We start from the raw sequence: 16,010 nt of genomic DNA on the forward strand, positions 1-16,010 counted from the left end.
CACCTGGTTTCATTTACTCTCTCAATTCTCCTTTTCTTCACCTGCAAATACCCTGTATTTCTGTAAGGTCCTAGATGCGCTAAGCCTTTTGGCTCCGGGCACTACCTTGAGGCTCCTTCCTTTCTCTCTGCACTTCTATTGACCATGAAAACCTTGCCAAAAACAAACTTTGCCCTAATCTCTTATTTTGATCTACATATCCCTCCTCTTCTCTGCCATTCTTGCCCCTCTAACCATAGACCTCCGCTAAACTGTCACACACATTTCACTCCTGAACTCGCTCCTTTGAATGCCTCTGGAGGAAATTTCATCCTCTTGCTGACTTCCAAAGTCCTATCTTGTTTCAACTCTGCTTCGCCCCAGGTTAAACAAAGATACTTTTCATCACTTATCAACACAAATGTAATACAAGACGCCTCTTCCCAGTCTGTCTTCCTCTCTACTCCCACCTCCATCTATAAACCTCTTTTCTTCCTCCACTACACACATGACTTTGCTGACTATTTCAAGGCGAAGACGGTTCACATTCGTCAAGGTATACCCTTCTGAATCAAACCATCTCCTCATTACCTTCCTTGATTCTCCCCTCCCCCTACAACTTGTCCTCAAACGCCATTCCTTCCCATCTCCTGAAACCGTTAGCTTCCACTCTAATTCCTACACTCCAACATTTCCAACTCCTCCTCATGCTCTGGTAGTGTTCCTACCTCCTAACTATTGCCCTATCTTCCTCCCGTCTTTTGCCTCCTTCTTGAAACGTCTTCAAATTTCCTGGTTGCTCCGTTTACTAAACTCCTACCTCTTGTAGCCCATTTAAAATTTAGTTTCTGCACTACACACTCCACTGAAACAGCCCTAACCAAAATAAGGCCTGGGACATGGTGCAGGGAGCGGCGCTGGGCAACGCTGACGCTCATGCTCTCCTGCTCAAGCAGGAGATTTTTCTTGTCCCTGCATGAGCGTCAGCGAGCGCGCTTGTGTGCCGGGTGGGAGGCGGATCGGGAGGCTGGGCTAGCGCACCACGTCACGGCGCCGACGTCACTGACTGCCATTGGCTTCTGGCAGTCACGTGACCGGCCCTGCGCTTGCATGAGTGGCAACATTTAAACTTGCCTGTCTCCTGCATTTCCACACTCCTCCGCACGCCTGCGGAAGCGCCGTCTAAAGCCGCGCTGATAGGGATAATGTTTCCCCTCAGCGCGGCTCAACGCGCTTCAGCACGGTCTTTTTGACCATGTCCGAGGCCTAAGACTGCACTTATATAGTGACAGTGACGCGACGTCGCAGCAAAACAAATGCATTGCCGCTGTCGCGTGCGCTTATAGTACGCGCGACACCGGATTGGTCGCGATCGCTGGAAGTCATCTCTATTTGATTTTCCAGCGACAGTCGCGTCGCTGGCACTACAAGCGTAGCCTAACTAATGACTTTCATGCTGCCAAAGACCAACGTCAATTACACACTGATATTACTAAACCGCTCTGCTACTTTCATACTGTGAACCACCCTCTTTTCCATCACATTGTCCATACACTTGATAACCGTAACAAAAACTCTGGATTTCTTCTTACCTCTCCAATCATCAGTGTCCTTTATCAACACCTGACGATCTCTCTGTGGGCATACACCAGGAGTCTGTTCTGGGTCCTGTTTTCTCAATACACAGTCTCTAGGTGACCTTATCATGTCTTTTGGGTTCAAATACCACCACTCTGCTGAGAACACTAACATTTATTTTTCAACTCAAGACATGCTGTCTAGATCAAAGTCTTTGAATGTCTCTGCACAATATGTCAAAGATTGACTTCCTCCTACTTCCTCTCAAACCTGGCCATATTGCCCACCTTTCCATTGCTGTTGGTTGCACTATGATACACCCATAATCTAAAGCAAATCTGTCACTGCTTCTCCCTTGCTTAAATCCCACTCTGGTTTTCTATAGAACTTATAAAATTCTCCTTCTCTGCCCCTTTATACTTCATGTTATTTCACACTATATCCCTGCTCACCTCTTGCATTCTGCTCAAGGATGTCTACGGTCTACTCCTTTTGTATCTAAAGCAATCTCACTTTTAAAACCTCTTTCAAGTTCTGCCCCCACCTCTGTAATACCCTCCCTCTTGGTGGATATTTAGCACTTTCTCACTCTACCTTCAAAGCCTGTCTCAAAACTCACCTCCGTTTGGAGCTACAGAAATGCTTTGTTAATGTACTTGCCCCTTGCAGACGCACTTACCATAACACCCTCCTATGGTCTCTGTAAGTTCTCCCTACATACCACTTAGATCGTAAGCTCTTCGGGACAGGGACTCCTTTTCCTTGTGTATACGTTTACGAGTGAAGTGCCTAATCCCATTAGTTATTGCTGTACAGTACTATGTTCATACATGACACTTTACAAATAGAGATAGAGGGAGAGAGATAGAGGGAGAGAGATAGAGGGAGGGGCTATATATATATATATATATATATATAGCAACTGTAAATATTACTGTATGCTCATTTGCATGTCTCAGACAGGTCTGCAACCCTGCCTTTCACCATTATCAAGATTATATATATATATATATATATATATATATATATATATATTTTGTGACAGAAACCAGGGGATGGTAATAAATTCCGTATATAGGGCTCCCAGGATACTAGACAGTTTCTATCCTGTTTGGCCTGGGAGTGCAGCCTTATAATACATACACTCCATCCCACAGTTTGGCAAGCGCTGGAACTGAGGGATGAGAGATCCAGACCAGAGTTTGTCTGCTGCCTGATTTCTGTCACCTGTCATGCTAATTAGGAATCAGGTATGAAAGACTGATTTCCTGTTTGCTCTGGTCTCCCCACAAGAGCCAGGAGGCTGGAAGGCTGCTGAACTACAGAGGGGAGAAGCCTCTTCCCCAAACAGGTTCAATCTTTCTGTTCATTTGTGTAAGACTGCAAAAGTACCGTGTTTTGTTGTTGGAAGTGGAAAAGCCACTTCCAACCCTGAGTCAGGGATATCTAAGTTAAGTTATCGCTCAGGTGAGCAGCTTTTGTTTTTGATCTGTTTTCTGTTGTATGCACTGTGGCAGTCTCAGTGCCTGGGACTGAATAAACCAGGCATAGCCTGTTTAAAGGAACAGTACGTGACGCCTCATCATTTAACCTACCCTAAAAGACCGTGTTCTAAACAGTCCCGGACAAACGACGGAGCCCCGGAGTAAGCCGTTTGTCACAATATATATATATATATATATATATATGTGTAGAGAGACAGCGAGAGAGACAGCGAGAGAGACAGCGAGTGAGACAGCGAGTGAGACAGCGAGTGAGACAGCGAGTGAGACAGCGAGTGAGACAGCGAGTGAGACAGACAGACAGAGATGGAGACAGATATGGAGATATATACAGGTAAACCCCGTTATAACGCGCCTCGTTATACCGCGATTCGGTTATAACGCGGTTTTCCCGTGGCTCCCGTTTTAAAAAAACACATTGCACACTGCACACACTCTCAGTGCACACACTGCACACACACTGCTCACACTGACACACACTGCTCACACATTGCTCACACTGACACACACTGCTCATTGCTCACACTGCACACACACTGCTCATTGCTCACACTGCACACACTGCACACTGCACACACTGCTCATTGCTCACACTGCACACACTGACACACTGCTCATTGCTCACACTGCACACACACTGCTCATTGCTCACACTGCACACACTGACACACTGCTCACACTGCACACACTGCTCATTGCTCACACACACACACACACACACACACACACACCTCCCAATCCACATATACATAAATCAGCCTTACCTTGGGGATGATTGGTGAGGCCTGTGGCTGCAGGGGGGGGGGGGGCGCTGCGTGCCGGTGGGGGTGGTGCTGCGGTGGAGGGGGGTGATGGCTGCGGGGGCTCCCGATGCTGCGGGGGCTGGTGGGATGGCCCGGTGCTGCGCGGGGGGGCAGGTAGGTGGGGGTAGGTTGGCGGTACGGCCCGGGCGGGTGGTGGGACGTCATTGTGCTGTGGGGGGGTGGCGGGGCCCTGCGCTGCGGCGGGGCGAGGGGGCCAGGTCCTGCGAGGGGGGGTGATGGTGCTGGGGGAGGGGAGGTGACGGTGCTGGGAATGGGGGGTTGGTGCTGCGGGGGTCCAGGCGGCTGATCACCTGTTCCCCGGGCCTCCCTCTCGCGCCGGAGCTGGTGACTTCCGGCAGACCGGCACTGTCGATAGGGAGACCAGTGCCGGTGCAGTTTTTTTTTTTTTAAACATATACTGTACTGTATTAAATTAACGGGCATGGCCCTTTGCCCTGGGAGGGAGAGGGAAGGGGCTGGGAGGGAGAGGGAGGGGACTGGGAGGGAGGAGGCATGTGGCCCGCATGTAGGGCTTCCGGACACCTCTTCCTTCCTTCCCTCCTCACTCCCTCCCGAACAGGCGCGCGGCGGCCATTTTTTTTAAAATTAGCGCGACCCCGTTACTAACGCGGTGGTCTCGGGGTGGACTCCGAGGACCGCGTTATAACGGGGTTTACCTGTATATACATACATACATGCACACACACACACACACACACACACACACATATATTATTGAGAAAGAATGCACAAATAGAAATAACTATAGAAAGATTACAAAATTCATGTTCTTTGTGCATATGCCACTTATCTCTTGCACCTTCATACTGCTAGGTTATGGACATGCAGGTAAAGCTGAAAGCAGACATGCACATTTTTTTCTTAAAGTAGCATTCTCCCTCAGAAGCCTACAGTACATTCATTTTAACATAATATTAGTATCTTGCCCCCTGAACAAGTCAATGCTCTCTATTTTTTTTATGTTCTAGTGATATAAAAATAAATGCTTCTGAGGTAATCGTTAAATGGCAAAGGATTCTGGGAAGTTCTGCATTTTAACCTCCCAGACAAGCTAATTCAAATGCGTAGATCTCCAGAGCAAAGCATCAAATACAAAAAAAAAAATACAAAAAATCATTGAAATGGGCAAGAAGAGATCTGAAGCAAAAATATAACAATCAATGCAGACTGCTGCTTTAAGGTCACAGGATGGTGAATGATAAGGGAGATAACTGCACTTACAGTTGTTCTAGAGAGGCAAGTCCTTTAAAAGCTTGCTTGTCAATGGATTGGATTTCATTCTTGTACAAATAGCTGAAACAAGAAACAATCAGTAATATTAGTATACAGACACAAAAGCTGCATTAAGGAGCACATGAAGAATTAAGTGGACACACAAAAGGTACTTCTTAGGTACAACACGTCAAGACAAATTGTAGTTTTGTGTTCTCTTATCAATTTTGATAAATGCTAAAAACAGACTAGAAAGAAGATCAAAGTACATACTGTATCTACAGATATCTGTACCAATCAATATTAAGATCAACTTGGACAATAGAACCTTTACCTTTTAAACACAAATGAAAGCAACTGAATATTTTTATAGAGAAGAAAATTGCTTTAATCAATACCTTTGGAACGTTAGATTTACCACTTATAATTTGTGGTGGGCTTTAGTATTATTTAATACAATAGCATGAGAATCCTTGGTAAATAAAATGTGATAGCATACTGAGAGTTTGAAAGCTCACAGGTCTATTTAAGGCATATATGAAAGCTCTGTTTTGTACATTTTCACCTACTAAGAACTCTCCTGATTGACCAATAACAATTATTACACTTATGAAGGATTTAGAAGACTGCCAGAGCAAACTGCAACATATTAAGGGTTAAAAAGAAAAAAGGAAGTTGTACCTTTTACATGGACTATGCAACTAGCACAGTATTTGTTTTGCCCATTTGACTATGCAACAGGCACAGTATACTAAATGTTCATTATAAACGTTGACGGTCAAAAAGATTGATTTAGCATTCCTTTTTTTGTTTTAACTAGGCGACACAGGTAATTCGCTTCTGAAGAACAGAACAATCATGTAACGTTTTCAAACTCTTCATACTACTAAGAGCAATTGAAAACCTCATGAAGTACACTACAGAAAAACAAAGGGGAATTACTATACTTGTCTTACAATAAGTCAATATCATAGCAAATGCAAATATGCAAGTTAGAACAAGATTAGACCTGGAGGCGGCATAACCTGAAATGAACCAATAATTCTGAAATGTAAAGGACTATTCACTTCACAGACATCATAATTTATTATTTGCTGACAGCATAATAGATTTGGAAAAACTTGTCAACTCCTTGGGGCATATATTTCTCTCTCTCCCTTCCTATATAATATAATCCCCTGCATTTTAGGGAGTCCGTATACTGCAGCACTTCTGAGTACAGACAGAGAGTGACACTGTTCCCACTGATTTCACAACATATCCTGTTAGGATGAGTCCATAATGATTTATTGGCCATAACGCACCATAAAGGCCAATGAAGCCTTCTACATCTGCACATGGAACTATATACAAACATACATAAATAAATACATATATCAATGATAACTATGATACTACTACTATAACACTAGGCCTCAAAGGGCCGCAACCCCTCAACGTGTCTTCCCAACACCGTGTCCAAACCCCTGCGGGGTTATCCCAATGTACTGAGGTGCTACGGGCACCGTACCTCCCAGCGTTCCCAGAATCACCCACCCACCCAAGTGTGTGAGACAGCGCTGCCCACAAAGGTGAAGGCGAGTTAGTGCACTTAGTTGGGTACATGCCGGGTGTGTCCACACCCGGGCGCGCAGATGCTGTGCTTGTGATGAAATCTACGGATCCGTGCCAGCAACCCTTGAAGCCTCCACCTCTACGTGGGTGGGTCCCGCAGGGATTGTACCAACGTGTATAGTTTCTGCAGTAGATGGGTGTCTGGTCCCAGAACACCTGAGGCCAGAATGCAGATGCGTCCTGGCTGTGTCCCTCATTATATACTACAGTGGCAGTGTCCCTATCTATGGGCCTGTCCCTGCAGTAACCACAAGCTGGGGGGAGTCGGGGCCTAGCTGGGGCCTAATGGGGGTATCTGGCCTAGTGCCGGTGCCACAAACACCTGCACGCATACACCCTACCCTGATGGCATCCCAGCTCTGACAAACGTGGTTTCAGCGCGTGAAAAGTAACAATATCAGGGAGCAGGGGATAGCTGCAGCCCTATTGGCTGGTTACCGGCACCCGAGTAACTGCCCCTATGCATGTTGGGGCTTGTAGTCCCCGCGGAGCTCTATGTTGGAGGGCCAGCGCAACTCTACACTCTGCCCCGCCAGGATGTCGAAACCCCTACTGCGCATGTGTGACTGTCATGGCGGCCCCCACTAGCCGGGAGCGCAGCGGAGCCTCCACAGCAATGGAGCTCCCTCTCTCCCTCTGCCACTCCCACCGGAGTCAAGGGGGAGTCCCCAACCGCTGCCGCCTCCCCCGCATCGGAGGTAAGGGGGAGTCAGGGGGACATAGCTACATCCTCCCCCTGGTGAAAAATACCAACGACCCCGCTTGGGAACAGCGTAAAACAACATAGTTTATATAATAAAAATGCAAGGCATAATATAATACAACTTATCACATTGAATCGGCTTTAAACAATGTTGCACAATTCTGTGAGCATCACAATCACAAATTGGATTTTGCTCCGAGACCACTGCTGAGCCTCATAATGGGGTGCCTGTGACAGCAGCATCGGACAGGGTCATAATATACACACAAAAAATACTTCACTGGGTTGAACTGAATACGACTAAGATATAATAAAGAAAGTGTATTCCTTAAAGAAGGAGAACACACAGAATTATACAATTAACGCACAAGATATGAACACTTACTTAGGGTTTGGGGAAATTAAGCAGTCAGGAACGGGACTGGCAATTCATTCAGGATACAAAACGAAGTCACAATGAAGAACACTAACACTGGATATAGGGCTGACTCTCATTTATATAGGGTTTGAGTCCTATACCTTAACATGGGATTTTAACACACTAAATCAAAGGCATCTTTGGGTCTACTAGACTGATCACTGGCCCATCATAGCCTTTGTTAAAGGTGTGACACACAATACTTTGCATAAGTACCCAGTGATTGTTCTCCTCCGCCCTTGCATTCACATGCAGGGTTGGGGAGAGCCATTGACCACTTGTCGCACCCTGACCATTTAGCATATTACAGAGCCCATCTATTTTCCTGGGCTTTTATGCCAGATACAAAATACAATATTTCTGACAATCATGGTTATATCAAAATAATCCGTTCGGTTGGGCCGAGCGGACCAGAACTTGCCCGACCCTAATGCCGGAGGGTACTCTCCATTGTGGCCAAGTTTTGGCTCGCTAGGACCCACCGAACCGGAGTTAAAGAAAATGGGTTTAAATGCCTTTTTAACCAAGATACATTTCTCCGCCATTGAAGTCAATGGCAGAATCACACAATTCAATAATTACCCCGACTCCATTCTGCTGATCAGAGAGGGTCAGGATTTGCCATGCAATCAAGCCGATGCTATGACTATCTGCTGGCCAAATCATGGCTCTCTAGTTTCCGCAAAACCGGAGTTCCGGGGCTACAGTTTTACCTCCTTTTAACTTAGCCGTATAAACACGCGGCTTTTACCTCCATTGGAATCAATAGGGCTGGCGCCGCCATAGGAAATGCATGGGCCGGCGCCGCCATACGATTCAATGGGGCCTCCGCTATCATTGGAGTCAATGGTAGGACCCTCCGGTCTGGTGCAACCCTTCCCTGGGGTCATTGAACTTCGAACCCTGTTGGGATCGAGTGGGGGGGTTCCTAGGATCTAGGGGCAAAAAGAACTTTATTCCGGGGTGCCCTAGAACCTAAGTTTCCCACGCCAATTGCACGTGAACTTGACCGGGGGTTGATCAAAGCTCTTTTTTGAAAGGGTTTCCGCTCTTGCGGTTTTGCGGGCTGCCAGCTCGTCTCCGGAGGTCAGCATCGAGGAATCCCCATTGAAACACATTGCGCCATTGACTTTCAATGGGGAACCGCCGCTCCTCCTCTCTGGCGCCACCTGCAGGTCTTCTCTGATATCAGGCCCAAACCACTGGAATTCCCATTGACATGCATGGGGCTTCAATAGCGGTCTATGGAGAAGCTGCAAAACGGAGACTGCAAAGGCGGGAAAAGGGACAAAGGGCCATAAATACAGAATTAACATTAACCCTTTCCCTCCCGCATAGATCCCAGTGTATGTGTTGGTGCAGACACTGGAGTGGGAACAATACATATTTACAGGGGAACCCACATTTGGGTGTTGAAGCAGAGTAAAAACCACATAACTGGACCGCAGTCCAGTTAACCACCTGCCTCCCACGTGAGAGCAGGGGGTGGCCAAATGGGTTGTAACCCCTTTAATACTGGGCCAAACCTCCTCTCCCATGACAGTGTACCAATTATATCATAGGTTACCTGGTTTGGAGGGTACCCAATTATTTGGCTCCGCCGGAACTGTTCTTCAGCTACTCCCTCTGGGGAGTAATAGGTATAGTCCAGTGGCTCAGCCTCTCCCATTGAGGGTAATATTGTCTCTGAATAGTCCCGGCTTGGGGTGAAGCATGGGCTTGTGGGTTCCAGGGGTTGGCTCATTGGAACCACCCTAGGTGGTGTCGATTGTCGGGGCCTTTTACCCGTGGCTCCTCCGGGAGGTGCTCCGAGACTTTGGGGTCCCCTTTGAGAGGGTCCCTCCATTGAATCCTCTACAGTCTCTTTAACAGTCTTTTCACCCTCTGGGTGATTATTAGTGGTCTCAGAGATAGTGTCGTGGCTATCCTTTAATTGTTCCGGCTCACCGTCTAGTGGTGTAGCCGGTATTTCTGCTTCATCATCCCCCACTTGTAGAATAGGGAGAAGGTGGTTACGGTGCCAGAACCATACCCAACCATCCGTGTCTTTTATACGGTAGACCGGGAGGCCCGACATCTGTGACTCTACTTCAAACACACCGTCACGCCAACGGTCAGCTAGTTTATGCTTCCCGGGGGTTCATAGGTTGCGGAGAAGCACTGCATCTCCAGGACGGATTTCCCGATATTAGACCTTGTGGTTATAGCGCCTCTTGTTGTTGCCGTTGAGTCCTGAAGCCTTCTCGGCTTGCTAGTAAGCCTGTTGCAGGTTTTCCTGAAGCCTTTGCACATATCTGAAGTGTGTTGCATTGTGTAGCCCATCTGTTGACACTCGCAGACGTACATCCACTGGCAGCCTGGCTTCTCGCCCAAACATAAGGAAGTATGGGGAGAATCCCGTGGACTCATGTCGGGTACAGTTGTACGCGTGTACCAGAGTCTCCACATGTCAGCTCCACTCTGTCTTCTGGGCACCTTTCAACGTGCCTAGCATGTCCAGCAACGTCCGGTTGAATCGCTCCGGCAGAGCGTCACCCTTCGGATGGTACGGAGTAATTTGGGACTTGATGATATGCAGAATTTTGAGCAGCTCTTGGATCAATTTGCTTTCAAAATCCCGTCCCTTGTCGGAATAAAGGCAATTTGGCAGGCCATAATGCACGAAGTACCTTTCCCACAGTATTTTCGCCACCGTGATGGCCTTCTGATCTTTGGTCGGGAAGGCTTGGGCATATCAGGTGTAATGGTCCGTGATGACCAACACGTTACAGATACCTCATCAGGCTCAATGCACAGGAAATCCATGCACACCAAGTCCATGGGGCCCGAGCTCTCCAGGTGGGCCATTGGAGCGGCTCAGGTAGGCAGCATCTTGCATCGAAAACACCGGGAGCACCGTCGACAGTGTCGTTCCACAGACTCCTGTATCTTTGACCAGAAGAAACGGTCTCTGACGAGTCAGAAAGTCTTTTCCACACAGAGATGTCCATGCTCATCATGCAAGGCTTTCAGGACCATATGTTGTTGGTTCCTAGGGAGAACCAGTTGTCTTATATCCGGGTGGTTGTGGTATTGTCCCACCCGATAGAGTAATTCATTGTCAATCTCGAATTTATCCGCTTCTCGCATGAGAATGGCGACAATGTCGCTGGGAGAACTTTTCAGAACGGCACCTTGTTCTTCTGAATGGCTTGATGGATAATGCCAGCTATGGGGTCCCGGATCTGATATTGGACCATATCCTTCCACATTATGATCTTATCATGGGTGATATTCATCCCTTCTGGGTCACAGTAAGCAGTGGGATGGCTTTGGATTGGCATTCTAATGAGTCTGCAACACTTAACTCTGAGAAGGCCACTCTATCTGCTATGACAGCAGCCGTGTTGCACGTGGCTCTCATCCCTGGTCCCGGTATCTCCTCCCAACAGTCGTCTGGAGTGGGGATCAGCCCAGGCCTTCGGGATAGGGCACCTGCTCCGATATTCAGAGCCCTGCTTTATATTTCAGCGTAAATTGGAAGTTTGATAGCGCTGCCAACCATCGGTGGCCAGTAGCATCTAGTTTAGCTGATGTCAGTATGTATGCGAGGGGATTATTATCCATTCTTACTTCGAAAGATACTCCATACAAGTAGTCATGGAGTTTATCCACGATGGCCCACTTGAGGGTGAGGAACTCCAGCTTGTGTATCTGATAATTCTGTTCACTGGGAGTCAAACTACGGCTGATGTAGGCTACCGGTCGGAGGCCTTCTGGGTGCTTCTGGTGTAAGACTGCACCTAAGCCATTAAGACTTGCGTCAACATGGAGAACATAGGGCTGTTCCGGATCGGCATAAGCAAGCACTGGTGCCTTGGTTAAGCTTCTCTGCAGACCCTGGAAGGCCCGTTCGCATTCAATCATCCATTTATAAAATGGCTGTTGAGCACAGGTGGCACGTCGCCCGGTGTCTTCGCGGTATATCTCGAGGAGATTATTTAGAGGCTTGGCCTTACTGGAGTACCCCTCCACAAAGCAATGATGGCAGTCACAGAAACCTAGGAAAGAGCGTAACTCCATGACATTCCCCGGTTGCAGCCAATTCACCACAGCTTCGACTTTGGCTAGATCAGTGGCGATCCCATACACAATATGTCACACATATGTCACCGAGGTGTGTCAAAACTGGCACTTGTCAAGGGACAGTTTCAGGCTCTTGACCCAGATGGTCCAGTACTTTCAGCAGTCTTTCTTCATGTTCCTCCAAGGTCTTCCAAAAAAGGATGATATCGTCCAGTAGACCAAGCATTCCCGGGGGTTCAGGTCACCGATATCGATATCAATAGATATATAGTATATGCAAGTCTATAAGGATCACAGCTGTGATTCGAAATACCAGCACAGCACAGTAGTTGAAAAAAGAAAGAATTTATTGAGTCTAACAAACAGACATTTAGCCCAACATTTTGGTCCCCAAGAGGACCCTCTTGGGCCACACTATTTAAACCTAAATTTAGCGCAAAGAGAGAAGGCAGGGTTAGTTTTTCTAAGTAACCACTAGTGACTGACAGACGTCAATGCGAGGGGTGAGGAATAGGGTTGGGCAGGGACAGGGTAACAGAGCTGGCATGGTAAGAGAGTAAGAGGTACATAGGAAATATATAAACATGCAAGCAGGGCCGGCTTGATGGCAGTACCTCTGCACCGAGCCCCACTGTTACAATGAAACCAATTGCCGAGGGAGAGCATGGGGCCTCTGTAACTGTCTCTTACCTTGTCCAGCGGCATCTTCTCATCATAGTGTCGCGTCACATGGCGTCGCGTTGCCATGACAACGTGATGTCACATGGTGTCGCGTTGCCATGATGCCGCGATGTCAGGGCACTGCATCGTCTGAGGAGGACATGTAAGAGGCCCTGCAAAAGCGCATGCACCGAGCCCTGCAAAAGTCCCAGCCGGCCTGCATTGAAGCAACTACTTCATTGTGATAAAACCACAAACAAGGCAAGGACAAAGTAATGGCTATCAAATGCTGTATGTAAAATAAAATCTTATACTTCAAAAAGCAACACTGTATCTTATTCCATTGCAAGCCATAGATACTAATAATAGCATTAGTAGCAGACTGTTTACATTGAAATATTCCCACAGCAAAGAGCCCTACGCAAGGAGAGGAAACCATCAATCAGTACTTAAGAGTGCAGTTCCCACGATAATTAAGTAATGTTTAAATGGTTAAAACTGCATATTTTGAACACAGAATATAGAATATTAGATCCGTGTGTGCTCTGCTTACTGTGTACAGTGAGAGCATCTCCCGATGACCAGAGGAATTAATATTGAGAGGAGGCTAGGGTGTGGTGCTGGCAAATACATTACTCTGTTCAGAAATATAGAAATCCCATGCCTAGGATAGCAGTCAGTGAATACATGGCTAATAACAGACACAGAGAACCATTGGCAGACAGTACCACTATCAAAACAGAGTGTAATACAGAGTACTGAATGCACCATCATAAAGCCAATAAAAGGTATTACATAGATCGCCAGAAAAAGGCAGATAACTTACAGATATTTGAGATTTTCTAGGTCTTGAAAAGCTCCACTTGGTAACCTTTTAATTTGATTGTTGTTCAGAAGTCTAAAAAAAAATAATAAAAAAAAAAAAATTAAGAGTTCAACTAAAACATTACGGGGAACAGTCTTACAAACATATATGGTTGCTGAAAAAAAGAGAGAATGAATTCAAGTACATTTCTCCACAAATGAGCCCCAAACAAAAGGGAACATATCTCCTAAGCCCCCTCACACATTGCTACCCTTGAACCTAAAAGAGCTTTATCAGAGTGTGTTTGGGTAAGATCCTTTCTCTATTTATCTCTGTTTTGTCTGCATGGAAACAAGCTCAGCGCTGACTAATTGTTTTGTCAAGTAAAAAAAAAGTAAATACCGTTTTTGTTCAATTAACCCTTTGCGTGTCAGAGGGGTTGCGGTGCCCGAGTTCCATGTTACCTGCGGCACAGTGCGGTTATGTGACCACGACAGACATTTTGGAGGAAACGGAAGAGGAGGGATCCTTTTCTGTTTCCTTACTGGTTAGATCGCGTCCTGCAATCCATGGGAACTCGAGCTAAGCATGTCGTAGATTTTTTTTTTTATAGGTGACCAGGAAGACTGGAGCTTATACCAAACAGCAGCGCCATGTGAATTTTCTTCTGGGACTATCCTTGGATGTTCCATGACACATCATAAACTCTGGTACATCTTAATTAATTACTTCAATCCTTACAAACACCTTTGTTACATAGAATATATCTCTTTGGGTTTTGTTCTATTTACAATCTTTCAGGGATTGCAGAAAATGTATAATGGCAAATAGACTTCCCAATCTGCATTGCAAATTTTGCAGTTTGATCAACAGGCCCCATTGATCTGTTGAACTCCGCTACACTTTCATCCTTAAGAGGAGAAAAAGCAGCTCAGTGAGAAAAGGCACTGACTGGCACTGAGTTTGAAGCAGGTGAACCTGGTTCAATTTCCGGTGTCAGCTCCTTGTGACATTGGGCAAGTCACTTTATCTCCCTGTGCCTCAGACACCAAAAATATAGATTGTAAGCTCCTCGGGACAGGGACTGTGTCTGCAAAAATGTCTCTAAAGCGCTACGTAAAAAAACCAGACTATTATTAATTACATTTCCAGCCAGCCTGCTACAGTAGAAGCAAAAATATACATTTGAGGAGGCACCCCATACCTGGGGCTATTGCTACAGCGATGATATAAATTTTGCTGACAACATTGTGTGTTAATTTATGTATATAATGGAAAAACTTTTAGGTTTAATAGAAAAGTATCCCATTTTTGTTTCAAAGGTAAGCTCACTCCTCTCCACTTTTTAAGTAGCAGTTTTTTTCACATTTCTGTGCAGGACTGGTCTACTGATCCTTTTCTCCCTCCACTGCAGAGGTATAAGATAATATTCACAGGTAGTGTTATGACCTGCATAGTGGTCATGCCGTGATGTGGCTGCAGGCTTAGAACGCTTTGGCAAAAGGATTTAACTAAATTACCCTTACTCATGAGAATACGAACATTGAAGTATTTAACTATGTATTGAGTCACATTGGATGTAGCATTGGGTATTTTTGTCTTTTGTTGTATACATTTGGTCACATTACATTTGATATATTTATATATATATTATGATGGGTGATGGGGTTACGGGCTTGCAGGGATTGTGTGTATAAAAAAAGAATGGAAAATGAACCCATAAATAAAATCTAAATCTACATTAACAACTCCTATACTAATCGGGAGAATATGGTATACTGTACAATGACAATAAATAAAACCAAAACTGATGTCTAGAAACAACAACTGCTACGATGGATCACATAGAAAGAGATAGGTACATATACAATTTGGTCCGGAAATAATTGGACACTGACACAATTTTCATAAATTTTGGCTCTGTAGCCACCACAATGGATTTGAAATGAAACAACCAAGATGCAATAGAAGTGCAGACGTTCAGCTTTAAATCAAGGGGTTGAACAAAAATATCGTATGTAACGTTTAGGAATTGCAACCATTTTCAAACACAGTCCCCTTATTTCAGGGGCTCAAATGTAATTGGACAAATTAAGACAATCATAAATAAAATGTTAATTTTTAATACTTTGTCGAGAATCCTTTGCCGGCAATGACTGCTTGAAGTCTGGAACGCATGGACATCACCAAACGCTGGGTTTGCACCTTTGTGATGCTTTGCCAGGCCTTTACTGCAGCTGTCTTCAGTTGTTGTTTGTTCGTGGGTCTTTCTGCCTTCAGTTTTGTCTTCAGCAAGTGAAATGCATGCTCGATCGGGTTGAGATCAGGTGATTGACTGGGCCATTGCAGAATATTCCACTTCTTTGACTCGGCCATTGCAGAATATTCCACTTCTTTGCCTTAAAAAACTCCTGGGTTGCTTTCGCAGTATGTTTTGGGTCATTGTCCATCTGTAAAGTGAAGTGCCGTCCAGTCAACGTTGCTGAATTTGGCTGAATATGAGCAGACAATATATCCCTATACACTTCAGAATTCATCCGGCTGCTTCTGTCTTCTGTCACATCATCAATAAACACTAGTGACCCAGTGACATTGTAAGCCATGCATGCCCATGCCATCACACTGCCTCCACCGTGTTTTACAGATGATG

At 45.8% G+C, this 16,010-nt stretch overlaps 1 protein-coding gene across 2 annotated transcripts in view; it reads right to left on the bottom strand.

Annotated features, from left to right (window-relative positions):
* PXDN (peroxidasin) overlaps positions 1-16,010 on the bottom strand; it is a 168,174-nt gene that overhangs the window by 71,223 nt on the left and 80,941 nt on the right. For both annotated transcript variants that reach the window (XM_075598266.1, XM_075598267.1), the window contains exons 3-4: positions 13,382-13,453; positions 5,105-5,176 (exon numbers count right to left, since the gene is read on the bottom strand). In XM_075598266.1, the coding sequence (XP_075454381.1) occupies positions 5,105-5,176; positions 13,382-13,453 (144 nt within the window). The remainder of the gene's footprint in view (positions 1-5,104; positions 5,177-13,381; positions 13,454-16,010) is intronic.

The sequence above is a fragment of the Ascaphus truei genome, chromosome 4 (genome assembly GCF_040206685.1).
Source record: "Ascaphus truei isolate aAscTru1 chromosome 4, aAscTru1.hap1, whole genome shotgun sequence".
Classification (NCBI taxonomy): Eukaryota; Metazoa; Chordata; class Amphibia; order Anura; family Ascaphidae; genus Ascaphus; species Ascaphus truei.